At 44.8% G+C, this 25,933-nt stretch overlaps 1 protein-coding gene across 1 annotated transcript in view; it reads left to right on the top strand.

The window, feature by feature from the left end:
• Positions 1 to 22,243, top strand: part of LOC144933142 (transmembrane protein 132D-like) — a 231,565-nt gene extending 209,322 nt beyond the window's left edge. Inside the window, exon 11 of the mRNA XM_078857731.1 lies at positions 21,113 to 22,243. Coding sequence (XP_078713857.1) covers positions 21,113 to 22,117 — 1,005 coding nt within the window. The 3' untranslated portion in view covers positions 22,118 to 22,243. The remainder of the gene's footprint in view (positions 1 to 21,112) is intronic.
• Positions 22,244 to 25,933: the final 3,690 nt, after the last annotated feature.

Here is a 25,933-nt window from a genome sequence, read left to right as displayed (position 1 = left end):
ATGTTTCCAAGTACTCATTTGAGGCTGAGTCGAGCGGACCGGTTCAGATATTCGTCACTGGGGTCGAACGTGAGCAGGAATTGAAGTCGGGTCCTCGGGTTCAAAGCACAGCGCGCTAACTGCTGCACTTCCCCTCCCCGCACTTTAAACTAATCACCTGTTAACGTAAGTTTAGCCTGGAATTAATATTTAACTCCCCAGATTTTGCATGAGATTCTACCTCTCAGGGCTTGTGGGTTTCGATGCTTCTGCTATGCTCTTGAGGAGAGGAAATGGAATTAATATTTCCCCCCATTGTCCCTTATAGAAGAACTACGGCAGAAGATATGCAAATTTAACGTAGATCCCAATTGGTCCAGTAGAGCTTACTTTTTTAGATATTTGAACATTGCTGGTTGAAGTACTGTAGTTTCTGCTGGGATAACATCACCTTCTGTCTAATCCGGAGAACTCCATGTCATAACCTAACTGTTTATAACCCCACAGCAAGAGTTCCCAAGAAAACTGCACGACCTCCAATTGAAATACAGGAAGGAGTCTAACTTTGAATGTGTATAATAGTAGTGAAAAATGTTTCCTCCCTCGTATTCTACAAAGGCTTTTAAGTCGAATGAACAAGCCAGACAGCATATGTTAGACGTGTTAAAGGAATTGTTTTTTTACCTCAACAGAAGTCTTAACAGAAATCGCAGCAGAACAGCTTCAAAGCAATTAATAATGTCTTCGGAAGGGCAGTGTAATCTTGACGGCGTTTCAGACAAAATAAGCTCAATGCTGTCGTACTCCTGAGGAGGGATAGTAAAAAGTAAGACATTTTCTGTCTAAAGCTAACGATAGGTTAATTAATCAAACTTAGATAGGTTGATTAATGAAACTGTACTTCCGTATCTTCTCATTATTCATACGCACTCTATGCAGCAGCTCAATAAGGCATGCTAAAGATAGTTCACATACCTCGGCACATGTGTAAGCTGCAATGACCTAGTTCAGTAAAAATGCGTAATATTACATTACTATACATAAGCACATATCAAATGAGCTGAGAAGCAAAATATGAAAAATATCCCTTGTACTGCTAAACAAAGCTGAATAATCATTCATACAATATCTCTCTTTTCTTGAGAGATGAACGTTCATGATGGAAAGCAGTCACGGTTTTAATAACAATCTCATATCAAACTCATCAAATCCTAATGTCAAATTCATAACATATTTATAAAATACTAAATGATTAATTAAATCTCAAAGGTAATTCAATAGTTTGGTAGAATGTTATATTATTCAACTATGTGCTCAAGTTACTTTCACAAGTATGGCATGTACTGTCACTTGCAATCATTTATATACTACTAGCGGGAAGTACACGGCGTTGCCCAGGGGAAAAGTATATTTCAACATTTATCTTAAAAACATAACATATACTTACACAAATACTAAGCTATTGTGAAAGCCCAGCGTGCCATTTATCTGTCTATTTGTCCATCAACAAAATTCTAAGATGCTTGCAAAGTCCAAAAAGTAATAGAAAGTGGGGGGTAAATAGTCGATCTAAAAGGTTTCCGAAAATTGTCGTAGCCATATATACCTACACACCCTACATACAATAGAGTGAGTAGTATCTAGTGACTCTATAGTAGTATCTGACTATACAGTAGTATCTGGCTCTACAGTAGTATCTAGTGACTCTATAGTAGTATCTACTGACTGTATAGTAGTATTTATTTACCCTATAGTAGTATCTACTGCCTCTATAGTAGTAGTATCTACTGACTCCCCCTCCCTCTTACGTATATATACCCTGGTGTCACAAGCAGCCTCCTTTTGCCCACTTCAGCAATTGTTTATTGCTGTGGTTGTTTCCACCTGATGACGGGCACTTGTGTTGTGCCCGAAACGTCGTGATTTAATGTATTTTTACCTACGTGACTTTACCGAAAGAACCAAAGAGTATTGACTTCTACAGTGATACCTCGGTTCACGAACGCTTCGGTTCACGAACAACTCGGTTCACGAACAGAAAATTTCATAAAAATATGCTCCGGTTCACGAACTCCGCTTCGGTTCACGAACAGGAGCCGCGGCCATTTTTATGCTAATTCCAGGCTGTCACATGGTCGTGACTTCCTGTAGGAAGATCGTGGAGAGAAGCAGAGACACAGAAAGAAGTACTGTGAGTACTGTGAAGACACTTTCAGTGACTTTGATTTTTGGTGTGCTTTTTAGCACATACAGTACTGTACTGTACTACTGTACTGTACAATACTGTACTTACTGTATTGTACAATTCACCCGTTTGAGTGCTTACTGTCTCCCACCCGCCTCCCACCTGCCTTCCTCCATGCCAGAAGTAATCTCAAGCAAGGTTAGTGTTCTCTCTTTATACATTACTATACTGTACAGTACTACAGTAATGTGTATTGTCATTTGTTTCATATTTTTGTGCTTCAAAAACCAAAAAAAAGGTCAGAACGGATTAACCGGATTTAAATTTAACCCTATGGGAAAATGTGCCTCGGTTCACGACCAATTCGGTTCACGACCAGAGTCAGTTCACGAATTAAGTTTGTGAACCGAGGTATCACTGTATAGTAGTATCTACCAACTCAACGGTAGTATCTACCAACTCTATAGTAGTATCTACCGACTCTATAGTAGTAACTACTGGTTATAGTAGTATCCACTGACTATAGTAGTAACTACTAACTCTACAGTAGTATAAACTGACTCTACCGCTACAGTCTACTGACTGTAGCGGTATTTACTCACCATCGTGGTATCTACTGACTGTAGTAGTAGTATATACTGACTGTAGCAGTAGTATCTACTGACTCAATAATAGTATCTGCCGACTCTATAGTAGTATCAACCAACTCTATAGTAGTAAATACTGACTCTACATTAGTATTTAAGGACTAGAGTAGTATCTACTGGATTTATACTTGTATCTATTGACTCTAAAGTAGTATCAACTGACTATAGTAGTAACTATTAACTTAATAGTAGTATCTGCTGACTACAGCAGTATCTGCTGACTCTATAGTCGTATCTCCCGACTCTACAGCAGTATATACTGACTGTAGTAATATCTATTGACTATATAGTAGTATCTACTGACTCTATAGTAGTATCCACTGACTATAGTAGTAAGTAACTCTATAGTAGTATCTGCTGACTCTATAGTAGTATCTGCAGACTCTATAGCAGTATCTGCTGATTATAGCAGTATCGACTGATTCTATAGTCGTACCTACTGACTCTGCAGCAGTATATACGGACTATAGTGGTATGTACTGACTGTAGTATTACATACCGACTCTATAGTAGTATCTACCAACTATAGTAGTAACTACTGACTGTACAGTAGTATCTAACTCTATATCAAAATCTGCATAGCAGTATCTGACTCTACAGTAGCATCTACCGACTCTGCAGTAGTATTTGCTGACTTTATAGTCGTAACTACCGACCCCTAGTAGTATCTAGTGACTCTACAGTAGTATCTACCGACTCTATAATGGTATCTATCGACTCTATAGTACTAACTACTAACTTCACAGAGTGCCGTGGTGAGGCCAAGTCCCATGCAGAGACCCTGGCCTCGCCTAGATTGCCTAGCCGGCCGAGGTGGCACCTTTGCAGGCTGGGGTTGAGCTGGTACACCCCCCCCCCCCCCCGCCCACCTTCCACCCTGCCCGCTCTACAGTATTAGTATCTAAGGACTATAGTAGTATCTACCGACCCTATAGTCGTAACTGCACAGATTGGGGTGGGGGAGAGAGAAGATGACATCACACTTTGAAGAATTGACCTCAACGTTGTGTTTTTTTTTGCATTTTTAACACGAAGGAGAATTTTTCCCTGCCCTCACCGATCGCATGCATGCTTTGCTAGGGCAACCACGGGTCAGCTTTTCCACGCATGCGCAGATACGTGCTTTGGCATGCGCTCAGGGTAGTAATATAATATTCATTGGTTCTTTCGGTAAAGTCACGTAGATAGAAAAATAATAATGAAAATAAAGTGAATACAAATAATAATTTTAAAAAATGAATTGAAAATAATAATAAACACTAATGTAGACTGTAGCCTGGTTCTTAATCGGAGTGAGTGTACTGGCAGACTATAATGTAGATTGTAGCAATAGTTATTAAGCTGGGTGAGTGTACTGGCAGTCTAAAATGTAGACTGTAGCCTGGTCCTTAACCTCGGTGAGCGAACTGGCAGTCTATAATGTAGACTGTAGCAATGGTTAATAAACTGAGTGAGCGTACTGGCAGTCTATAATGTAGACTTATTCTTGGTTCTTTTGGTAATAAAAATATATATTTTAAAAAATTCACGACGTTTCGATCACAACACAAGCGATCGCCCTCAGGAGGAAAGAGGAGGAACGTCACCGAAGGCAACCGTTTATAAAGGTTTAAAAAATGAGCATGGCAATGGCACCGTCACCATGGACAAAACCGTGTACAATAGCAACATTCAGGACCTACTTAATGATGGTAGCTACACAAAAATGTAAAGAGATCCCACCAACGGCCTCGTTACAAAAACGAACAGTATCATCACTGATTCAGCTTCATTAATTGAACAGACCAAACGGTTTTCCTTAAAACCTTCTTTTGCTAGACCACCCAGATTATATGGCTTACCAAAAATCCCTAAAGAAAGTACACCCCTTCGTCCCATTGTCTCCACCATTGGCTCACCCACCTACAAACTGTTCCGATATCTGTCTGAGACCTTGCAGCCATTCACTGGTAAAACCACCTCTTCTGTACTTATCTCAGCTCACTTGGTATCGTCAATTAAGGACATCTCACTTTCCCCAGGTGATTTGCTCGTTAGTCCGGATGTAGTTTCTTTGGTCACCAAAGTTCCTGTGCCCGATAGCATTGCAATTATTGAAGATTTGGTCCAACAAGGATTTAATGCTGATGTACCAGCCCTGGTGAAACACTGCCTCACTGATACATATTTCACCTGGAATGGAACATTCTACAAAAAAACTGAAGGCACCCCAATGGGATCTCCTTTATCTCCGGTTGTAGCCAATATTTTCATGTAATAACTGGAGACGAACGCCATCCAGGTATCCACTCTACGCACATCCTTGTGGAAGAGGTATGTGGATGACACGTTTGTCATCTGGCCACATGGCCGACTGGCTCTGAACCAATTCCTCAACCACATCAATTCCATACACCCAGCCATCAAATTCACCATCGAGGTAGAAAAGGATGGCATGCTACCTTTCTTGGATGTCCGAATCAAAAAGAGACCAGATGGCTCAATGAGCCATTCGGTCTACAGGAAAGTAACCCATACTGACGCCTACCTAAAACCTGATTCCCACCACCATCCATCCCAGAAGAATTCCCTCATCAAAACGCTACACCACAGAGCTCAATGTATCTACGACCATGAAAATCTAACCAGTGAACTCAAACACGTACACCAAGCTCTCAAGACGAATGGATATTCTGACTACACAATCTGCAAAGCCATCACTCCAACCGTGAGGAAGGAGCCATCTGAGGATCCAATCAAAACCATCACCTTGCCATACAAAAAAATATTTCCAAAATCATGAACAAACACAAGATCCAGGTCCGATTTAATACAGTACATAAAATTCGTGATCTGATCCCATCTGTGATGGACAAGATTCCTGACATGCAATATCCCGGCGTCTACAAACTAAGCTGCATCTGTGGCAGCAGTAACATTGGGGAAACTAAGCGACATGTTTCGGACCGTGTTCCTAAGCATAAGGCAGATTTGAAACACGGTAGGACCAATACTTCTGCCGTGGCTGATCATCATTTTAATGTGGATAGCTCATACGAAATTGATTGATGGTACTTTTCAAGCCCACGAGCTATCAACACAGATTTGTTCATGAAGCCATCCATATATACAGACACAGACACAATTCAACCGAGAGGATGGTTATAAACTCAGCAATCATTAGAAAGATGTCATCAACCACTTTGGGTTTGGCAGGGTTGCTTTGGAAACTGCAGTGAAATGAACTTCTTGGGGTCTTTTTTTACCTGTGTCCTTACACGCTAATTATTATTCTTGTTGTTTGGAGGTTTTTATTTCTCTACTGCCATCCAGTTTTAGGAAATGGAGCTGCCATAAGGAAAACCAGGTTTTCAACAATGTTAAAACCTGGTTTCATAAGGCACGTGACAAGCAGCTATGTTCTTACACACCTCGCAAGTTGTGAGAGAGACAAAATATGAATACTGTAGCGTACTTGTTGTGGAGGTTGTTATTATTCTTAGGTTTTTTCGGTAAAGTCACGTAGGTAAAACATCAAAATTAATAAAAATAAAATAAAAAATCACGACGTTTCGGAGGCAACACAAGTCTCCGTCATCAGGTGGGACCGTCACAGCCGGATTAGCTGCATCAAGTGAGGCAATGATTCAAGATGTAATCCCTTAAAAGCAAGTTGAGGGGGGGAAGAGAGGGGGGGGGAGCTCATCAGAATGTGGTAGCCAATGAATGGAACGTATCGAGGTTGTTATTATGTTTAAACGTCGTATCAAAGGGGTGGGTACCTATTTGGAGTGTTCCGGTGTACCAGGAGTCCATTTGTCTCTTGGTGCATTGTGGGATATTCCGTGATGTTTCATTAACGAGAAGTGAAAATTATATTCAGCCAACGATGTACAGCTGATGCCCTCGGGAAGCGTGTATGGTTTTTGTTTTGTCAGATTCTCGTGATGGCTGACTTCCGAAACAAGGTTAACATTTTGACATAAGTGCTCAAATCTAGTGCTGTATTCACCCCGAGATGGGTATATGTTTGTAAAGTAGTACATACTGCTGGGTGTTATGTTGGAATACAGTATGTACTTCAAACATTAAATGGATTCACTATAAACCAATACACGAGCATACTACTTTCTTTATGAGAAAGAATAAAAAATGCCGTACATTGAAGAAAAATATTCATTTTAGGTCCGAATACAGATTTTTTAAGATGAATTTTAAAATATGTAAAAATAGGCGCAACAATGGAATAATGTCCATGGTAACCAATTAAGGCTAAAAGCTTTAACAAGACGGAAATATTTACTGGCTCGTGATTCAATGACCTGTCACGAACTGGGGTGACGATTCAAAACCAAGAATAGATTCATTTATTTTATCAATGTGGTAAAAGTAAAGTAAAGTCGCATGGTTCATGTGAACCCTTACACAGGATATACAAACATAAAAAAACATTGATTCTCAAGCAGACATTTTCATGTAGGTCTTGTGAGCATAAAAATTACATTGACTCAATTCATACATGTATTTTTACAACACAATCATAGAAAGCACTGCTGTATTAAAGTCAATATACTGTAGGTAAATGTTGGTACAGCATTTAGATATCCATGTATGTTCTAATACAGTATGCATTTAGTCGTCGAGTATTTACGGTTATCTGATTATGCTAATGATGGGCTGCTGCTTATTAATTACTGACAATTATGAAAACGTGATGCATTTTCTTCACGGACACTCGCTGGAAACATTTTCTTCGTCTTAAATTGCAAACACTAATGGCATTGTCAAAATAATGGCTTCGTTTTGCCAGTTGTGAGGATACACGAGGCAACAGAAAGGTGGCTTTCTCCCGTAGTGTGTGTCGCTTTGTATCTGTGTGAGGAAATTACAACTAAAGTCTGCAAAGAACAGAAACCGCAGGCATTTTTTAAATAAAGAAATTACAACTAAAATTACGTATTAAAATGTAAAAGATGTGTCTTATTCTCATTAGGGGCCATCCATAAATGACGTCACGCATCTGGGGGGGGGGTCAGACATTTGTGACTGTGTGACGAGGGGGTGAGAAATGTGACGTCACATCAAAATGCGCAACTTTAAATAAATATAGACAACACGTTCTACTTAATTAAATAGACTTTTAAATAAATGTTTATCCTACAACATCAGCGTTCAGCGCCACATTAAATGCGCACTACAATGACAATAGTTTAAAGCGATTTGAAGCATGTTTCATTTTTTTGGGGGGGGTTGGCAGAGATTTGTGACGTCATATTTGAGGGGGGGTCTGACTTTTTGTGACACTGTGTGACGAGGGGGGGGGGTCAAAAATCGTCCAAAATCGCGTGACGTCATTTATGGACGGCCCCTTAAGGAAAAAAAAATACTAGACAGCATTTACAAAGAAAGTCATGTTATAATCTGCATGTGTGAAGTAGGGTCATATGGTGAGTAAGAGCAACTATAACTCATCAGAAATAACAAAATATCAGTGTCATTGCTCCTGGCCCTATGGATCTACGTTCACTGTTTTGAGCACAGGGAAAATTCCACATCTTCACTTCTGGATTCAGTAGAAGAGTTGAACGAACAGGTACTGCTACCTTGAACGGTGTAGTTCACTAAAGGTTTCACAAATTCCCCGCATTTGAATTGCAATCTTGACATGACTACCTAACTTTTTTTTGTGAAATCCGAATGAAACACTTGTTGACTGAAGACACAGGACTATGAGAAAAAATTGTGCACATTGCAAACGTTGCTGAACTGGTTAATAGGGTGTCTATACCTTTTACAAACTTAACGTCGAGCAGGATTTACATGGACTTTGGTTGTCAGTCTTCCAGTGATACCATTTTATTATAACTTCAAAGCTGCAATAACAGACGCAGAAGTGAATGTTCCGAAATTATCACAAGGCGTTGCAGGAATGTGTAGATCTTTGCACGCTAATGCTTTACAAATTACATGAATGTGTTTAATGAGCCATTAGACACTTTGATTCACGTACATGTCAAGTGGGAAGGTACCAGTATATTCTTTGGAGGCTAAGAGGAAACAATTAATGGACTGCATCAATATAGAAAGAAACATCCGTATGACTTAGACCCTTTTAAATGTTATGTTCACTGTTTGGTATTGAAAGACTATGCATATATATAAATAAATGCAGGGCAATTCACGTTTTGAGAACTTGTGAAAGCTCATGCACCTGCAAAAGCACTGTAATAAAGTGCTTCCTGTTTCTTACAATCCATGACTGATGATTATAAAATATTTGCAATTAATGATGCACCAACTACATAATAGTCATTCGGTATATGCATGTGAAAATTATGTGCTGCTGGTGGTGTTGATAGCCATGCTGATTGGGCTCCTTGTCTTGTACTTTGCTTGAACAAACGTGGCTACATTTTTAACTATGTACTGGATGTCCTCAAATGTAATAACATTTAATTCTAGCGTGAGAGATATTGATTATTGACATATATAGAACAAACATTGCACATGGAATACAGAGGTTGATCGAAATGAGCATAAATCAACTTTCTTTAGCAGCAATAAACCCACTCGTTGCTTCCTATTTTGCCGTCCGTCTCTTTGCAACTGCTGATACAACCCAACTGTGGACAATAAAGCAGAGCCGTAGCCCATCACTCCTGCACCAAGGGGATGGTTGGTGGCACCTTTGCAAAGTGATTTAATGGCATTTTTTTTTCAGCACGTCAATGATTTTTTTTTCTATTTCGAGACTTGCAATACTTTGAGAAGAGATTCAATGAAGAATGTTTGATCACTTCTGCATTGATTTTAGAGAATGTTGGTTGTTTGTTTTAAAGGGGGCACCTTTAGCCTGATAGTTTCCTCCAGGGATGTTTTTTTTTTCCTCTCCGTCTCTCTCTCATAAATCCTTTTATAAAACTATTGATCAATAACCCCCTCTCAGACAACTAAGATAATGTAGTTTCAGAGTTCAATAGAACACACAATAAGTCTCGTCGTTAAGCGTAAACATACCAAGTGTGCGGTTTTTATTTTCAACCCCATCATATCCCAGGTCTGCCTAACATATGTCATTTCTTTAAGACCGAAACAGGATTTCTGCACAATTCTGGCTGTCGCCTGACGAGGCTGGTTGTAATTACTGGCAAAACATCGTACTCGAATTGTACATGTTGTGGGTTTACTCTCCGACTCACTGGTGTGCTGAACTAATAACTAATTGGCACGTGTTTTTACATGACAAACCTTGCTAATTGGCTGTGTTGGGTCGTGGAGGGTTTAACGACACATTTATATTTACAACCCAAAAAAACTCTATTATGGTTAATATTGGTCGTGTTTACATTGCAACACACGTGTACATGTTTGTATTTTTATACATGTGTAATAACAGCCATAGAGGGTTCACGTGGGGATTGGCTTGCCGGTCCTGCTTTGTAGCCAATAAGGGATGAGCCAGGGAGCATGGCCTCGGCGTGATCGCGGCGTGTTAGCAGGGGTGATTGGCCTGGCCAATCAGAGCCTCAGCTAATGGGGAGCCGGATCAGAGGCGTGGTCTCGGGATTGACAGGGAACCATCGGGAACGGTCAACGCTGTCGATAGATGATTGGCTGGGGGGTACCACGTGACGAAGGGATTAAGAGAGAGGGAGAGAGGACAGTCGTGAGCAGACTTGGGGACAACAAGAGCAAGAGTCACGTGCGTACGGGGCTCTGGGTGCCACGTGTGCGGTGGGGACTTGGCGAAAAGTCTGCCCTCTCTCCGTTGTCTGCCAGCAACAGGGAGTGTGTGTAAAGTGTAACTGTGGAAGTTGAAAATAAAAAGGACTGATTCCGGAAGCCGTCTCAAGGAGGTTTATTACATTGGTGTCAGAAGTCCTTCTGCGACCGTTGGGACGATCGTCAAGATGTCCAAACACCTCAGAAAAAAGAACCTGCCCGTGCCTCCATCGGAGGAAGAGGTCGAGACGGATGAAGATGAGCTGTTGGGGGCTACAGCCCCTATGCCGCCTGCTGATACTTCTCTCCTCGACGCCTCTCCGCGTCGACTGGGAGAAGATGCGACCATCGCAGGAACAAAAGACGGATGGCGGCTGATGGCGGAGCAGATCGAATCGTTACGCGCCATTCTGCTAAGTCTGGTGACCGCGGTGGCGTCCTCTCCAGCCATGGGTCGCCAGATTGCGGATCAGCTGGACGCCGCGGGAAGGGGTCCTGAAAAAGAAACTGGGTCCGCCATTGCTCCTGCCACGCGGGAAGAAGCCATCGTTGTGGGCGGGCCGGCTGCGCGGGAGCAGTCGGCCGCCATTTTGGGCGCGCCTGCCAACACGCGGCCGCCGGACGCCATTTTGCCTGCGACGGGTGGGACGCAGGAACAGCAGTCGGAGACGCCCGCGGCGCGCGCTTGCCACCGCGGACATCGCCTTCCACAGATCAAAGAATTTCTCGCCGGGGGCGATTGGAGTGCTTTTACGTGGCGCTTCGAGTCAGCTTTTAGATCCGTCAACTGGACGGAGGATGAGGCGCTGGGAGCGTTACCTACACTGCTTGATCACGTTTCTTTGGGGGTCTTCCGCTCCGTCCCAGCGTCCAAGAAGAAGACACTGCGAGATGCGTTCGCAGAGATTGCGGAATTTTACGACCCACCGACGTCAGCCACCAGAAAATGTATGTCGCGTCGCCGAGGATCGGAGGAGTCACCTTTGGCTTATCGGGGGGCGTTGATGGCGCTGGCCATGGCTGCCTACCCCGACGCGACGGCCGATCATTTGGATCCTCTCATCCTTTCCTGTATGCTGGAGTTGTCTCAGGAGCTCAACATTTCTCTACCAGTCTGCGGCCACGAACCGATCACATCGCGATGGGTGGCGCGCTGCTTGGACGCTAAGTTTAATATCAAGCGTTGGGACCAGATGGCGGCGTGGACGGGGAAACCTGAAATCGACGGGCCGCCCTTGGGGTGGTCTCCACGACTGGTTGTCCACTGCTCCGACGACTCCGGCGACGACGACATGCTGGCTGCTGCTGTTCCGCATAGGGTTCCGGGACGGCAGCTGCGCGACCAGCGAGGCGACTACGCAGGCCGTCCACGTGCGGGGGCCGGGTCTTCCGACCGCCGGCCGACGACGGCAGCCTGTTTCAAGTGTGGCAGACGAGGCCATTTCGTCCGTGACTGCCGCTGCCGACCTCTGCTGTCGCCTCTTCCGCCAAGGGGACCTCCATCTCCTCCACCTGCTGCGGAACTGCAACAACCTCGGGCGAGTCGGCACAAATCGGACACCCGGCAGGTCGTGTCACATCACTCATCCACTCGCACTCATTCTTACACTCCTAAGGATAATTTCACTTCTCCTGCACCACTTACGCGCTCTGCTACACAGTGGAAGAAATTGGCTCGCAGGGTTGTGGCTGCGGCGTCGGGCTCGTCGACGGTACGGGGTACCATCGACGGCGTTGACGTCCGTATCTTGGTGGACACTGGCGCATCTGCTACCATCATTTCAGATGTTATTTTTCATTTGTTGTCCATTCCTGCGTCGCGGATACGCAAGGTTAATGATGCGTGTGTTGCCGCGAATGGGGGAAGCATGGGTATCTGTGGTCAGGTAGATGTGAGTATCGCTATCGGAAATATTACCGCCCAGGGACCTGTGTTGATCTCTCGCTCTCTGGCTGTCCCATGCTTGCTTGGTACTGATTTCCTGCGCCGGATGCCGCTGAATATACGGGTCGACCAGAATTGTTTGGAAATGCCGGGGGGTTGTAGGATGGCGTTCCTGCCTTCCCTGCTGGCCAGTGCGCCTACAGGTAACGCAGTTACGGCCGTAGTCGCTGCTACGGTGGAGGTTCCGTCGGGAGCTCAAATGCTCATTCCGCTGCGTTACCGAAAACCCCTTCAGATTGGAAGGGATGCGAAGGGCGTGCTATTATCTCCATCGAATTCGGTATCTAAATCCTTTTCTTTGGCGGCGGCACAAACGATCGTGCGACCAGGTCAGGCACCTTTCATACAGGTGTTGAATGGGGGACCTGACCACGTTGTTGTTCCGGAGGGATCGGTGCTGGCTCACGCCACTACCGCTTTCGCCTCTTGTGACGAAACGCCGCGCGCCCGGATGCCCGCTGGTGGGCCCCCACACGATCGTTCGCAAAAACGCTGGATCGCAGATTTATGTGGGGAAAATTCTTCCTTGTCGAATGAACAAAGGAACGCTCTGCGTTCACTATTACTACGGTACGCTGATGTTTTCAGCAAAAATGATTTGGACCTCGGCCGCACATCGCTTTTATCGCACCATATTGACACCGGTGCGGCACCTCCCATCTGTATGCACCCTCATCGCATGAGCTCAGCGGAAAGGGAGCACGTGCGCGGGGCAGTAGATGAATTGCTGGCGGCGGAGATTATTTCGCCGTCCAACAGCCCTTGGGGCGCGCCCGTTGTTCTGGTTAAGAAAAAAGATGCTGGTACAAGATTTTGCGTTGATTTCCGCCGGTTGAACAAGATTTCGGTGGCGGACGCGTACCCCTTACCGAGGATAGATGACTCATTGGATGCTTTATCGGGTGCTAAATTCTTTTCCACCCTTGATCTGTCCTCAGGCTTTTGGCAGCTTCCCCTCGATGACGAGTCAAAAGCCAAAACGGCATTCCGCACGCCGCAAGGTCTCTTTGAATTTAATCGGTTGCCTATGGGCTTGAATGCGGCTCCGGCGACGTTTCAACGGCTCATGGAATTGGTGTTGGCCGGACTACAATGGGAAACGTGCCTCATATATCTAGACGATATCATTGTTTTCAGCCGCACGTTCGAGGAACACCTCCAACGCCTAGAGACGGTTTTTCAAAGAATGCGGGCGGCTGACCTCAAATTTAAACCTAGGAAATGTCACCTTTTGCAACACTCCGTCCGTTACTTGGGTCATATTGTCAGCTCGGACGGCGTGTCCACTGACCCTCTGAAAACAAAATGTGTTCGAGAGTGGCCCACACCCACTTCCGTGGGTGATGTTCGGCGGTTTATAGGATTCGCTTCCTATTATCGCCGCTTCGTTAAGAACTTTGCGACGTTGGCAAAACCATTACACGTTCTAACGGGCAAAAATCAAAGGTTTAAATGGGGAGTTGAGGAAGAAAATTATTTTAGAGCGCTTCGGGACCACCTCGCCACGGCGCCTACGCTAGATTACCCAGACTTCTCGCAGCCGTTCATCCTTGATATGGATGCTAGTGACATCGGCATTGGGGCCGTTTTGTCGCAACGTAAGGACGGTGTTGAGCGAGTGGTGGCGTACGGCAGCAGGGTTCTGTCCCCTGCGGAAACGCGATATTGCGTGACGAGGCGGGAACTTTTGGCAATTGTGCATTTTGTTCGATTGTACCGGCCGTACCTGTATGGAAGGAAATTCCTTGTTCGCACTGATCATGCGGCTTTGCAATACTCCTTGAAATTGGACCAGCCGTCAGGCCAATTGGCTCGGTGGTTGGAATCGTTACAGGAATTTTCCTTCCATATTACATATCGAAAGGGGGCCCGTCACGCGAACGCTGATGCGCTCTCGAGGCTGCCACCTGTTCCTCTGTGCACTTGCCTGACGGGCACGCACCGCTGCGCGGCACCGCCCACCTCGCCCTGCCCGGCTATGGGGGCGATAGCTAATGAGGACGATACAGGGGCGAAAGCGAATGAGGACGACCAGAAGGTGTCGGTGGACACCGATGATACCTTACGGCTGCCGCATGCGGTCTGGTTACGTGAGCAGGAGGCTGATGCCTCGCTGTCTCCGCTACGGAAATTGGTAGGGAAACAAAAATCTCAATTGGCAGGATGGAAGTGGCAGATGTTCCGAGGCAAGTCGGGATTGTTAATGTGCACCGACGGGTTGTCTGACTGACCACGCTTGGTCGTGCCTACTTCGCTTCGCTACGACCTGCTTCGCGCTCTGCACGCTGATAAGTTGATGCACCTCGGCATCCAAAAGACTTTGGCCGCGATGCAAAAGGATTTTTTTTGGGGCGGTATGACGACAGACGTCAATGACTTTGTCCGCTCATGCCATGATTGTGCGAAGAGGAAACCGCCTCGGAACCACTATGTACCGCCGTTACGTTCCATTGAGGTGTCCCGCATCGACGAATTAGTTGCTCTGGACATTCTGGGCCCGTTTCCCCCGTTGGCTAGGGACAATAAATACCTTCTCGTCGGAGTGGAATATTTTTCTCGATGGCCGATGGCCTGGCCTCTGCCCGACCAAACGGCTGCGTCCATCACCGACGCTTTCTTGAACGGGTATGTCATGGATAAAGGGGCACCTGAGAGGCTGCTCACAGATCAAGGGCGGAACTTCTCCTCTAAATTGCTTAAGGAGGTTTGCGACGCGCTGGGTACAAAGAAAAGTCGCACTTCCCCATACCATCCGCAAACAGATGGTATGGTGGAACGATTCAACCGTACCCTCTCGGCTATGCTTTGTCACACGGTCAGTGAAAAGCAAACCGATTGGGACTTGCACATACCAGGCGTCTTAGCGGCATACCGCATGGTTCCACACACGTCCACGGGATACTCACCATTTTTTTTTATGTATGGCCGTGAGAATGTTCCACCCATCGATGTGCAACTGGGTAAGCCGAGTAAACAACCGTCTCGCTCCTTGCCTGATCACGTGCGGGACTCACTTGAATGAGTTACGGAGGGGCGAGAGGCTGCCAGGTGTGTGACGGCCCGTGCCCAGGCAAGGAACGAACGGTATGCGCGTCGATCGCATACTCGCATGCCTTGGTTAGTGGGAGACCTGGCGTGGCTCCACTGCCCCCAGGTACCGGTGGGCACATCCCCTAAACTGCACAGGCCATGGCGGGGGCCCGTGACACTGATAGATGTTCGGAACGCACAGAGTATCCGCGTTGAATACGGAAACCGTCGGTGGTATGTTCATTCCTCGCGACTTAAACCCTATGTTGATGCGCGTGTCGGTCCTTCATCCCCACTAGCTGACCTGCCGGGGTCTGCCGGGCCGATTACGCCGATTGCCACACCCGTTGATCCCAAGGGAGACTGTGTTGTGCCTCCTACAGATGAACAGGTTCTGAGGGCTGAGGAAGCCCCCGCTGCCCCCCCTCCAACGGGGCCTGCCCTGGACATGACCGAGAACCAACAACCTTCTTCTTCTTCTTCAAGTCTACCACCTCCTGTCGATCTGAAAGCGAAGCGACCATGCGCCGGAAGCGGAGAGGGTCCCGCGTCGCGTACGCGATCGAAATCTCTCCCGTTTCGTTAACGTTTGATCGTCTCTAGCTGTTCTCCCTGTTGTTACCTCGCTGCAGGGGCGCCCTAATGTATGTTGGGTTTTACATGGGTGACTGTTTTGAAGTGTTGTTCGGCGCGGGGACGCCGTCACCCTTTATTGTTAAACGCACCTTGGTGCCCTAATAAGATGTTTTACGGAATTGGTTGATCACCCTTTTCCCAGCCGAGACGGCTGATTTTTTTCACCGGGGGGGGGGGGGTGATGTAATAACAGCCATAGAGGGTTCACGTGGGGATTGGCTTGCCGGTCCTGCTTTGTAGCCAATAAGGGATGAGCCAGGGAGCATGGCCTCGGCGTGATCGCGGCGTGTTAGCAGGGGTGATTGGCCTGGCCAATCGGGGCCTCAGCTAATGGGGAGCCGGATCAGAGGCGTGGTCCCGGGATTGACAGGGAACCATCGGGAACGGTCAACGCTGTCGATAGATGATTGGCTGGGGGGTACCACGTGACGAAGGGATTAAGAGAGAGGGAGAGAGGACAGTCGTGAGCAGACTTGGGGATGACAAGAGCAAGAGTCACGCGCGTACGGGGCTCTGGGTGCCACGTGCGCGGTGGGGACTTGGCGAGAAGTCTGCCCTCTCTCCGTTGTCTGCCAGCAACGGGGAGTGTGTGTAAAGTGTAACTGTGGAAGTTGAAAATAAAAAGGACTGATTCCGGAAGCCGTCTCAAGGAGGTTTATTACACGTGTTTTGACAACCAGTATTTATTCATATAATTCGTTTTCTTGGGGTTATGTCGTGGAGGTGCAATGTTATTTCCTTTAACTGTAAACCTCCACCACTCGACAGAGTGAATAAAGTCTCACTGGAGATTACATCCAGCATCATTCGGCGTTAACAAAAGCTGAGCTCTCGAAAATGTGTACTTGGTTTGCTGGAAAAGCAAATCAATTGGTATATTTCCCCACGTGGCAACTTGATTGGATTGGCTCTATCAGGTGGTGGAGAAAGATATAGTTCAAAGCAAATTGATATACTTACAAAATCCAACCCACAATAAACTGATTATGTATCTGATTCGTATTTGTGTCTCACAATTGTGTGTTACTGCTGCATGCATTTTAGACACAGCACGTTACAGTCGCCACTCAAACGCTTTTTCTGATATATGTGAACAATTCAAAGATAGGAGGAATCACATGGCAAATGCATCCTATTACCCATGGGTTGTCCGTGGGTGTTGACGAGCCCCTTTTCCCAGCATGCACTTTGGGATATTATGCTGTAATGTTATTATCCACACTTTCACTGTGGATCAGAGTCCATTGAAACATTCAATTTATTATTCACAATTTCTTGCACAAAAACGTGGAGTAAATTCACCGATATCATTGTGTATGATACTATCCATGTTGTACGTCCCCCATCTAACTGTGGACAAGAGGGATTCAGCGGTATTGTAATATAAGATTATTTAAAGTGACTTAGATTGTTTTACACATGGTTATTTCCTTCTTTGTGGCTTACATTAATGCTAACCTAAATATATTTCAATTAAGCCCCCTCTCCCCAGAAAATGCTGATGAATTGTCACGATTCAGGGTCGAAACATTTATTTTTATATATTGTGGTGAATTGAGTGACCTCTAGAAAATGCAGGGGTCATTTGAACTAATTACGTACAACATTTTTACGATTTAAAAAACATCGATTCTTACACACACAATTTGATGCAATTACCATTAGTAAAATGATCGGTATTAATACATGAAATAGACATTTAAGATAACAAATACAGTCTGTTCTCCTCTAATGCGAATTGCATGTAAAGCAATGAATATATTAGGGAACACATTTTTTTGTACGTGGATGTGAATTGGATATAACGCGATTGAGTGAACAGCTAAGAATAAACGGTTGTATGGCTGCCTCGGCCGTACAACCGCGGGATGCTGCTGGATGCTTCTAGATTCTACCCACGTGCCTCAGTCTTTGTTTAGCATGCATATGCATCTCACGTGTTGTCGCGAACTGAGCTTTAACATATAATATATTATAACGTGGTGTTCTTCAGGAACGCAACTACCTCATTATAGGAGATCAGACTGTAACAGCATGTGTTCCTCTTTTAATTTCCTGCAACTGCTGTACGTCACGATGGTAAGACTTTGCTACGAGCCTTGCCGATGCTGTTCTTTCTTGACCCTAGCAGAATTCACCACCGCCCCATTAGTGGGGGGAACTGAATAGGAAGCTAAATACGTGTTTAATGTGTTCAAATTTACATTGAGTAGCTTGAGTTTCCACGTCTCAGAGCTCAGTTGTAAATCCACATGACCATTAAATCTTGACTTAAAGCTTTTGTGACTGCAGGAATTCATATGAATTGTCCCCCGCGATAGCTCTAATTGAACGTAGATAGGTTAAAACAAAATTACCTATTAACATGACTTTCCCGAAAGACCCAAAAGAACAAGCATATGACCATTACTCTTTGGTTCTTTCAGTAAAGTCACGTAGGTATAAAATAAAATGAATCACGACGTTTCGGGCGCAACACAAGCATCCCTCATCAGGTGAGAAAGCATGATCTGCTGCTGAGGCAAACTGTTTTAAAAGGTTTGAAATGGGTGTAGTCCAAGGGTCATAAAGAAGTGGGCTGGGCTAGTGATGTTAATGTGAGAAATTAGCATGTAAATGTAAGATCGGAGAGCAGCCTTCTCGACGAGGGCACGGAAGTGGCTATGTTAATGTGAGAGATTAGCATGCTAATGTTTTAAAACAGTCTGCCTCAGCAGCACACCATGCTTTCTCACCTGATGACGGACGCTTGTGTTGCGCCCGAAACGTCGTGATTTATTTTATTTTATACCCACGTGACTTTACCGAAAGAACCAAAGAGTATGGATTTCTGCAGTCACGAAAGCTTCAAATCAACATGACCATCGTTTGATGCGTAACACAGACCATGCTATTAATTTGAGTCCAATATCCGATGTGCCTTAACTTGTGGCCTGATATACCAACCACAAATGCAATGGCCAAGAAAGGACTTAGATGCAAGAAATGCATTACATTCCTCCTCATTCAACAGCCTATATAAGCATGTTTGTTAGACGTGGTTATAGTACACAATTGCGTAAAAACTGTCTATTGTTCAATCTGTATGCTATGTTCCTCCAATGTTATAAAATGTAAAAAAGTAACCCATGTGATAATTGTGCTCACCCATTACCAGAAATGTTTCTTTGTTTCAGTTTAAACATCGTCAATTTAATATCATATTATTCAGGTCGGGTCTATCGTGTCATTAGCGTGGGGAGCAGTGAGTTCCTTGCCCCCCCTAGTGGCCAAAGCTACGAGTTGGTGCTCCCTTGACAACCACCATGAAATATGTTTTTAAACAACAGTTTAAAAGAACAACAACTTGTATAATGATGCGATTAAGGAAGAGGAGCGTAGACATAGAGCCTAGCTGCGACTGTGCGAGACAAATCAAATATTGGGGCCCCACCTGACCAATTGTCGCACCCCCTGAGCTGATAACGTGGTCACTGCGCCACTGGGTAAAGGGTACGTGGCTCAAACATAGCTGAGCTCTACAATTATTATCAGTTCGATTGCTCAACAAAGCAGATCACACGAAAATAGTTGGCAACAACGGTCTCACCTCTGTTCCCAAATGTGCCACTGGACGAGAGGTGATGGGTGGAGCAGAGCTTGGTGATGTCATCGGCTTCATCTGCCGCGTCTTGCTGGCCGTGGCTTTGTCCAGGGGAGTCCTCACCTTCGGAGAGCATAATGGTCAAATTACAATGTTTTTTTTTATTCTTGGATCTTTCGGTAAAGTTACGTAGAAGGGAAATAATAAAATAATGAAAATAAAACATAATAAAATTCTCACGACGTTTCGGCCACAACGCAAGCAGCCGTCGATCAGGTGAAGATTGATTGACTGAACTGTCGCCTGCGATAGGTCGAATTGAAAGCCATTTCCAGTAGATCTTCATGGTTTGTATTAGAATGTCAAAGCAGTCTTCTCAGCACTGTGGAGGCACCTGCTCTTGTTGCAGTTGGTGCATCTTATTCCGTACCTTCGCCATTTTCACCTCATTCAACGCAGGTTCATACACAGCCTTAAATTTTCCATCGCATTAGAGCGCGCTGAAAAGTGCACGTAGCCTTGATAACAATGTACACCGGACACAGCATTTCCACATTGGCAATGCATACAAATGTACGATAATTAGGTGTCTACAGGCAATGCGAGTATGTACAAAGCGCACCTGAAAAACTGCACCGGCTGCATTCATTGCGTGAAATGGCAAGCTGTGAAAATGCCATGTGCTGACGAATAGGATCACAGCTCCTGCTGATTTAATGAAGGTTAATGAAGCTCTGCAACTACCCGAAAATATTTTCAATCCGCACTTTCTCATCTGATCATCTTTGTCGACCACCTCTTAATGGGTAGTACTCTACTAATATTACGCCGGGCTTATCTAAGATACCTAGGTGAGATTCATGTACTAGTTTTAGATGTAAATGGCCAGGAATTTAACCATAATTGCATGGTTCATGTGATGCACTAACCACTAAACCACTGATCTCCATACACATACAATACACAGTAAAGTGGTTCTATTTATCAAATACTCACGAACACAAATCTGGAGACACTGAGAAGCTTTCCTGGATTTTGTTTAACAGGGCTACTACTTTGAAGCAAACACGTACACTCCACATTTCATGGCAATAACGAAGGTCCAAACATACCATTCTTACGTAAAGTTTTAAATGCAGTACTCTAATACTGATAACTATGATCATACCACTCGGATAGATTACACACAGAGCGAGGATATGTGTTTAATCACAGTTGAGCCACTGCTCAAACATGGCAACACAACAGTATACATTTTTTATTCACTTTGTGTTCCTTGATGAATTCCATATGTGCGAATCGGATTTGAAGAGCTTCAATAAGTATATATAACCCCATTAATTCTAAATGACTACAGCATGAACTGCGCGGTTTCTTTACATTTGTCTCTTACATTTGCTGTGTAGGAAGCTGTGCTGTCTGTATGGCTGGGCTTCAGCGATGGCTCCGTGACACCACTCGACGTGTACAACCCCCAGGATTACAGTCTGTCTGTGAGCTCACTTGACAAAGACGCGGTGTCTATCCGCCACTTTTCCTCAAATGCCTGGCCATCTGTGGTGGCCGAAGGGGATGGGCAGGGAGGCCTTGTGAAGGTGAAGCTTATGATCAGTAACTCTTGCCAGAAGTCCAAGCGGAGGAGCACACTTGCCGTGTCTTTGCCCGGTGTGCGCGTGCAATTTGACAGAAATGCCACGATGCCTTCTATCAAGGGCGGAGTAAACCCTGGTCAAGAGACACATGTGGGAGAGGATGATTTGTTGGATCTGGAGCAGAACACAAGTGTCACCACGCAAGAGAAGTCCGTCGATAATCAAGAAAAAACTCAATTTGGACTGCCTGAGGTTGTGAAAAAGCAGTTGGCGAGCGAACAAACGTATATTCGAGAAAACATGACCGCCCTGACCATCAATAACTGGGTCGTGCCAACAGTATTGCACAATAGCACTATAAATTCTGACCAAACTGTTGGACAACAACTCTCGAGCAGCCATAAAAGCCTCAGCGACTTGCAGGTCGGAATGTACACATTGCTGAGTGTGTTCTTGCTGACTTTCTGTGTGTTTTTGATTAACTGCGGGTTTCTGGCAGTCAGACACCAGCTGCGGCTGAATCGACAGGCGCAGGGTGAAACGATCTCTCACCCTCACATTAGCATCGAGCTCCAGGACAGGGAGGAGGCGGGCAGGCCTCAGTTCGGCACTCGCGCGGTCGAGGTAGCCCGCGACGCAGCGCACACGAGCAGGGAGAACGGCGGCGTCTACGTCGAGAAGCACTGCTACAGAACGAACAGCGACAGCCTGAGTTACAGCCCTCTCGATGCCCTCCCAGACGAGGGCGAAGACGAGAGCACCTCGGTGACATTCAAGAAGAAAGTCAAGTTTTCGCTTTTTACAGAAGTGCGTGAATGACAGCATGTGTGAAATCCGGGACGTTTTTTTTCGGTACCTCATGTATATTATGTACCATACTTTTGAACACATTATACAACGTATATTGCATACTGTGTGTGTGTATATATATTGGATGTCCTGGGATGCACCCTTCGCAGCAGAAAAAAAAATGTGAACATTTTTGCTACGTGAAAATTGTGATTGATTTTTATTGACTTTGTACTTTGGTGTTTAACAATGGAACCCATCACGCACGCACTTATTATGATGGCATTGTGGGCCTCTGCTGTGTGTTTAATATTTGCAGAACACGCAGCAGCATACTTCAACCACAGTGCGAATCGTCGTATTTTCACACTTCTGATGGCCAGTTTAGGGACCATTCACAACATCCAGCATATTTACAAGCTCCGGCTTCCGTGCGTGGCATCCAACACTTGCCCAGCAGGGACTGACATCACACTGCCTGCTAATGTTGTCTCCTGTATCAACGTGTTTGCAACTCACGTGAACAATATGCTCTCATTCATACATTCATTCATTTCAGAATTGCTTTTGGTACACGAGACGCAATAGAATCTGGTTAAGAGTGGCAGGTAAATCGGTCCCCTTTAACCTGCTCGCTCGTGAAATATGGAGATGATATTTTACAGTATATACAGAAAGCTGTATTGTGAAATGTGACCTTACAAAAAAAATATCCGATGGTTATATACCATACTACAGTATATACTCTGAGTTTGTATTGGAATACATACGCTGTATACGTCCCCTATACTCAACAATTACATTTTAATTTGTCATGCAGCCTACCGATGTTTAATACGCAGGGTGTTAGTATAATACTATATTACGCATTTGGTATATTTAATAGTGTATATTGACATTAAATATAAAACTTACGTTTAAAATATGCCATGATTTTTACGAAAGATTTTCACGAAAGATTTTCACGATATTGTCATGCTCAAGAACCCCCTCGGGACTTCAAGAGACAACACCAGTGATTGTGTTGCGCATTCAGTAGCCAATCATTGGCCAACACATGAACACTGGACTCATCCATGCTCCTCTTAAGCTACTTAAATTGCCACATTGTGTTGCCAAATTGACCAACAGTCCTTAAATTACCTTTTGCTTGTCTTTGTTTGCAAGGGTAGTTTCTATGTACTAAGCTAGGATGAAGATGTAAAAACACTATTGGAACGTGTCAACGTACTTGTAGCCATTTTCTGATTTTACCATATACGCCGACTAAAGCAGAAAACCAGATCTGCAGGCTGCATTTTATTGTGAAGAGATATCCAATGCAAACTCCAATATGGCAAGTACTCATTTTCAAAAGGTGAATGTGTGCGTCCATCTGTCTGTGTGGGGGGTGAGCGGTGGTGTAGCGGTTAGCGCACTACGGTACGAACTCGGCGACGCAAGTTCAATTCCCGCTAACGGCCCACACCAGTGACAATTATCTATAGTCCTGTGCCTCCCCTAGGTCGACTTAGCCTCAAATGAGTATCTGGTGTGGTGTGTAAACATCATCACTGGGGAGACAAAAGCGGCCGGGCGTGGTGTTGGCCACCCACCCAGCACTTATAGTCTGTTAAAGGCTATACTGGGATCTTTGTCTTTGTTGTGGTCCAGAGCTAAGCCTACATATTCACAACAATGGGTAAAATCATTAACTAATCCAGCCTCTGCTTGTATGTGGTAATTGTTATTAATTATGGACCACGGTATGAAAATAAAAAAGGTAATTAGGCCTACACTGTTCAGAATTCAAATATGTACTGACAGTATTAATATTGTTTTACTTACTCAAATAAAAAAAATAGTGTTTGGAGAGTAAAACAAATTCCAAGAAGGCATTCTAAAAAAATGTATCCTAAACATTGTTTACACCGTGGAATAATAAGGGAATCGGGGGCCGTGTCGTCAAAAAGACGCGTCCGAGTCACGGGCAAGCTCTGTGCTTAGTGCAACCTATTAGGAGGAATGAAGTCAAGACGCTCCCAGGTGAAATCGCGTGTGTAATTAGTTTATAGCTCGCTCGAGCCGGCACACAGCCTCCACGCTTCGTTGAGCTCAGACTCGCTTTCCTGAACACACACATACAACGCACGCATGTGAAATCCTTCCCGAAATGTTTTTTTATTGGCTGCACTGGAGAATATTTGCAGCTGCTGGTTGACCGGCAGTTGCAAAACGTGCTTTTGCATTGAGCCTTTTTTTTTACTTGCTGGTGCATCTCGCACCTCTGCTCAAGCTGGGGTTTTACACTTGGCTGCGCCGAGTCGCATACAAAATATGTTGTTTTGCACACGTTTTCGTATAAATTGATTCGTCTAAAACAGGGTTTCGGCAACCAAAAATAACAAGAGTCATTTTTTTCGAATTCGGTAAGAGCCACAATGCACGTGAATACGAGACGGTGGCGCCTTAATAAATAACGTCACGAAACAGCCCTTTAAAGAGCCGTACGGCTGAAGGCCTCCTGGTCTGGAATAACGGTGGCCATCCCCTTTAATTCCAGTCCGGAGCCATATGCACCATATCCTGACAATCTTAAGCATCTTATGCTTGTTGACTCTATTGGGATAAATTTTGATTTAAAGCTTTCGTGACTGCAGGGATTCATATTCTTGGTTCTTTCGGTAAAGTCACGGAGAAGGGATGTCACACCTCCTTGTGTTGCAGTCGAAACGTCGTGATAATTTTTATTGTTTTATATATTTTATTATTTTATTATTTCCCTTCTACGTGACTTTACCGAAAGAACCAAGAATATCTATTGGAGTACTTCAGAAATAAAGCTTACTAAAACAAGGCCCACTGGTAAGCGTTTAACTAACGTGATGTAGATATGTGTACCTTCACAGTGAGCACTAAATATGTGTCCCACCGCACAGAGAGAACGACCTGTCATCACCGGTACTCTTGCTTTGCAGCACGGCAACATGCACCAGCACCAATAATGTCGATACGAAGGTAAAGGTGCAGCCCTGGAATCGCTTGCACACGTCACTGCTGGCGGGTATCCTTAGAGGACCCCTTGAGAGGTCATTTTGGCCTCTTAAACGCCGGCCACAAGTCTTGAAAATGCTTTGGCGTGCGCACATTTTACCCCACCGCACGAAATCTTTTTTTTATCGTGATACCTTTAGAGTCCACAAACATATGAACTCGAGACACCACTGGTGGAAAACAATGTGCCAAGTATTGACCTGCATTGACATTTTACCTTAAATCTAGCGTAACACGTGTAAAGTAACTTGTAATATACCAAATACTGCACTAAGTTGATTAGAAGGGAAACAATATGTAATTGTAGAATTAACTTTAAATACATAATATGGTGTAAAGAATATGCAACGGCTCAAGACAAACAATGATAGAGTTATAATATTAGAACATTTTCGGACCTTTGTCAATCCACTGCTGGATGAAGGGCTCCCGATGCCGTGGGAGTTGTTCTCACCACGCTGGGGGTGGTGGTGATGGGGTTTGGAGGGTGGGGGGGGGTTGGCGGGACAGGAGCTGATCAGATATCTCTCACCACTGATGTTAGCGAGTGGCTGAAATTGAACTCAGATTGTCGGGGTTCATAGTAGCATAGTTCGTGAACGACACTCCGCCACGGTTCCCCACAGCACGTATGAAAAAGATGTACGTCATTAAAACTCCATCCCGTTCATTATCTTCGCACGTTTTCAAGTATTTCAGAAAAGTACATTGCTGGGACAACATGAAGTAGTGCACTCTGACCTCGCTCAAGTAAATACTTGTCGATAGCGTTCACAACTTCTGCTTGACACATACAACTCATTAAAGAACTCG

Source organism: Lampetra fluviatilis, chromosome 6 (assembly GCF_964198595.1).
Source record: "Lampetra fluviatilis chromosome 6, kcLamFluv1.1, whole genome shotgun sequence".
Classification (NCBI taxonomy): Eukaryota; Metazoa; Chordata; class Hyperoartia; order Petromyzontiformes; family Petromyzontidae; genus Lampetra; species Lampetra fluviatilis.
This window is presented reverse-complemented; position numbering and strand designations above follow the sequence as displayed.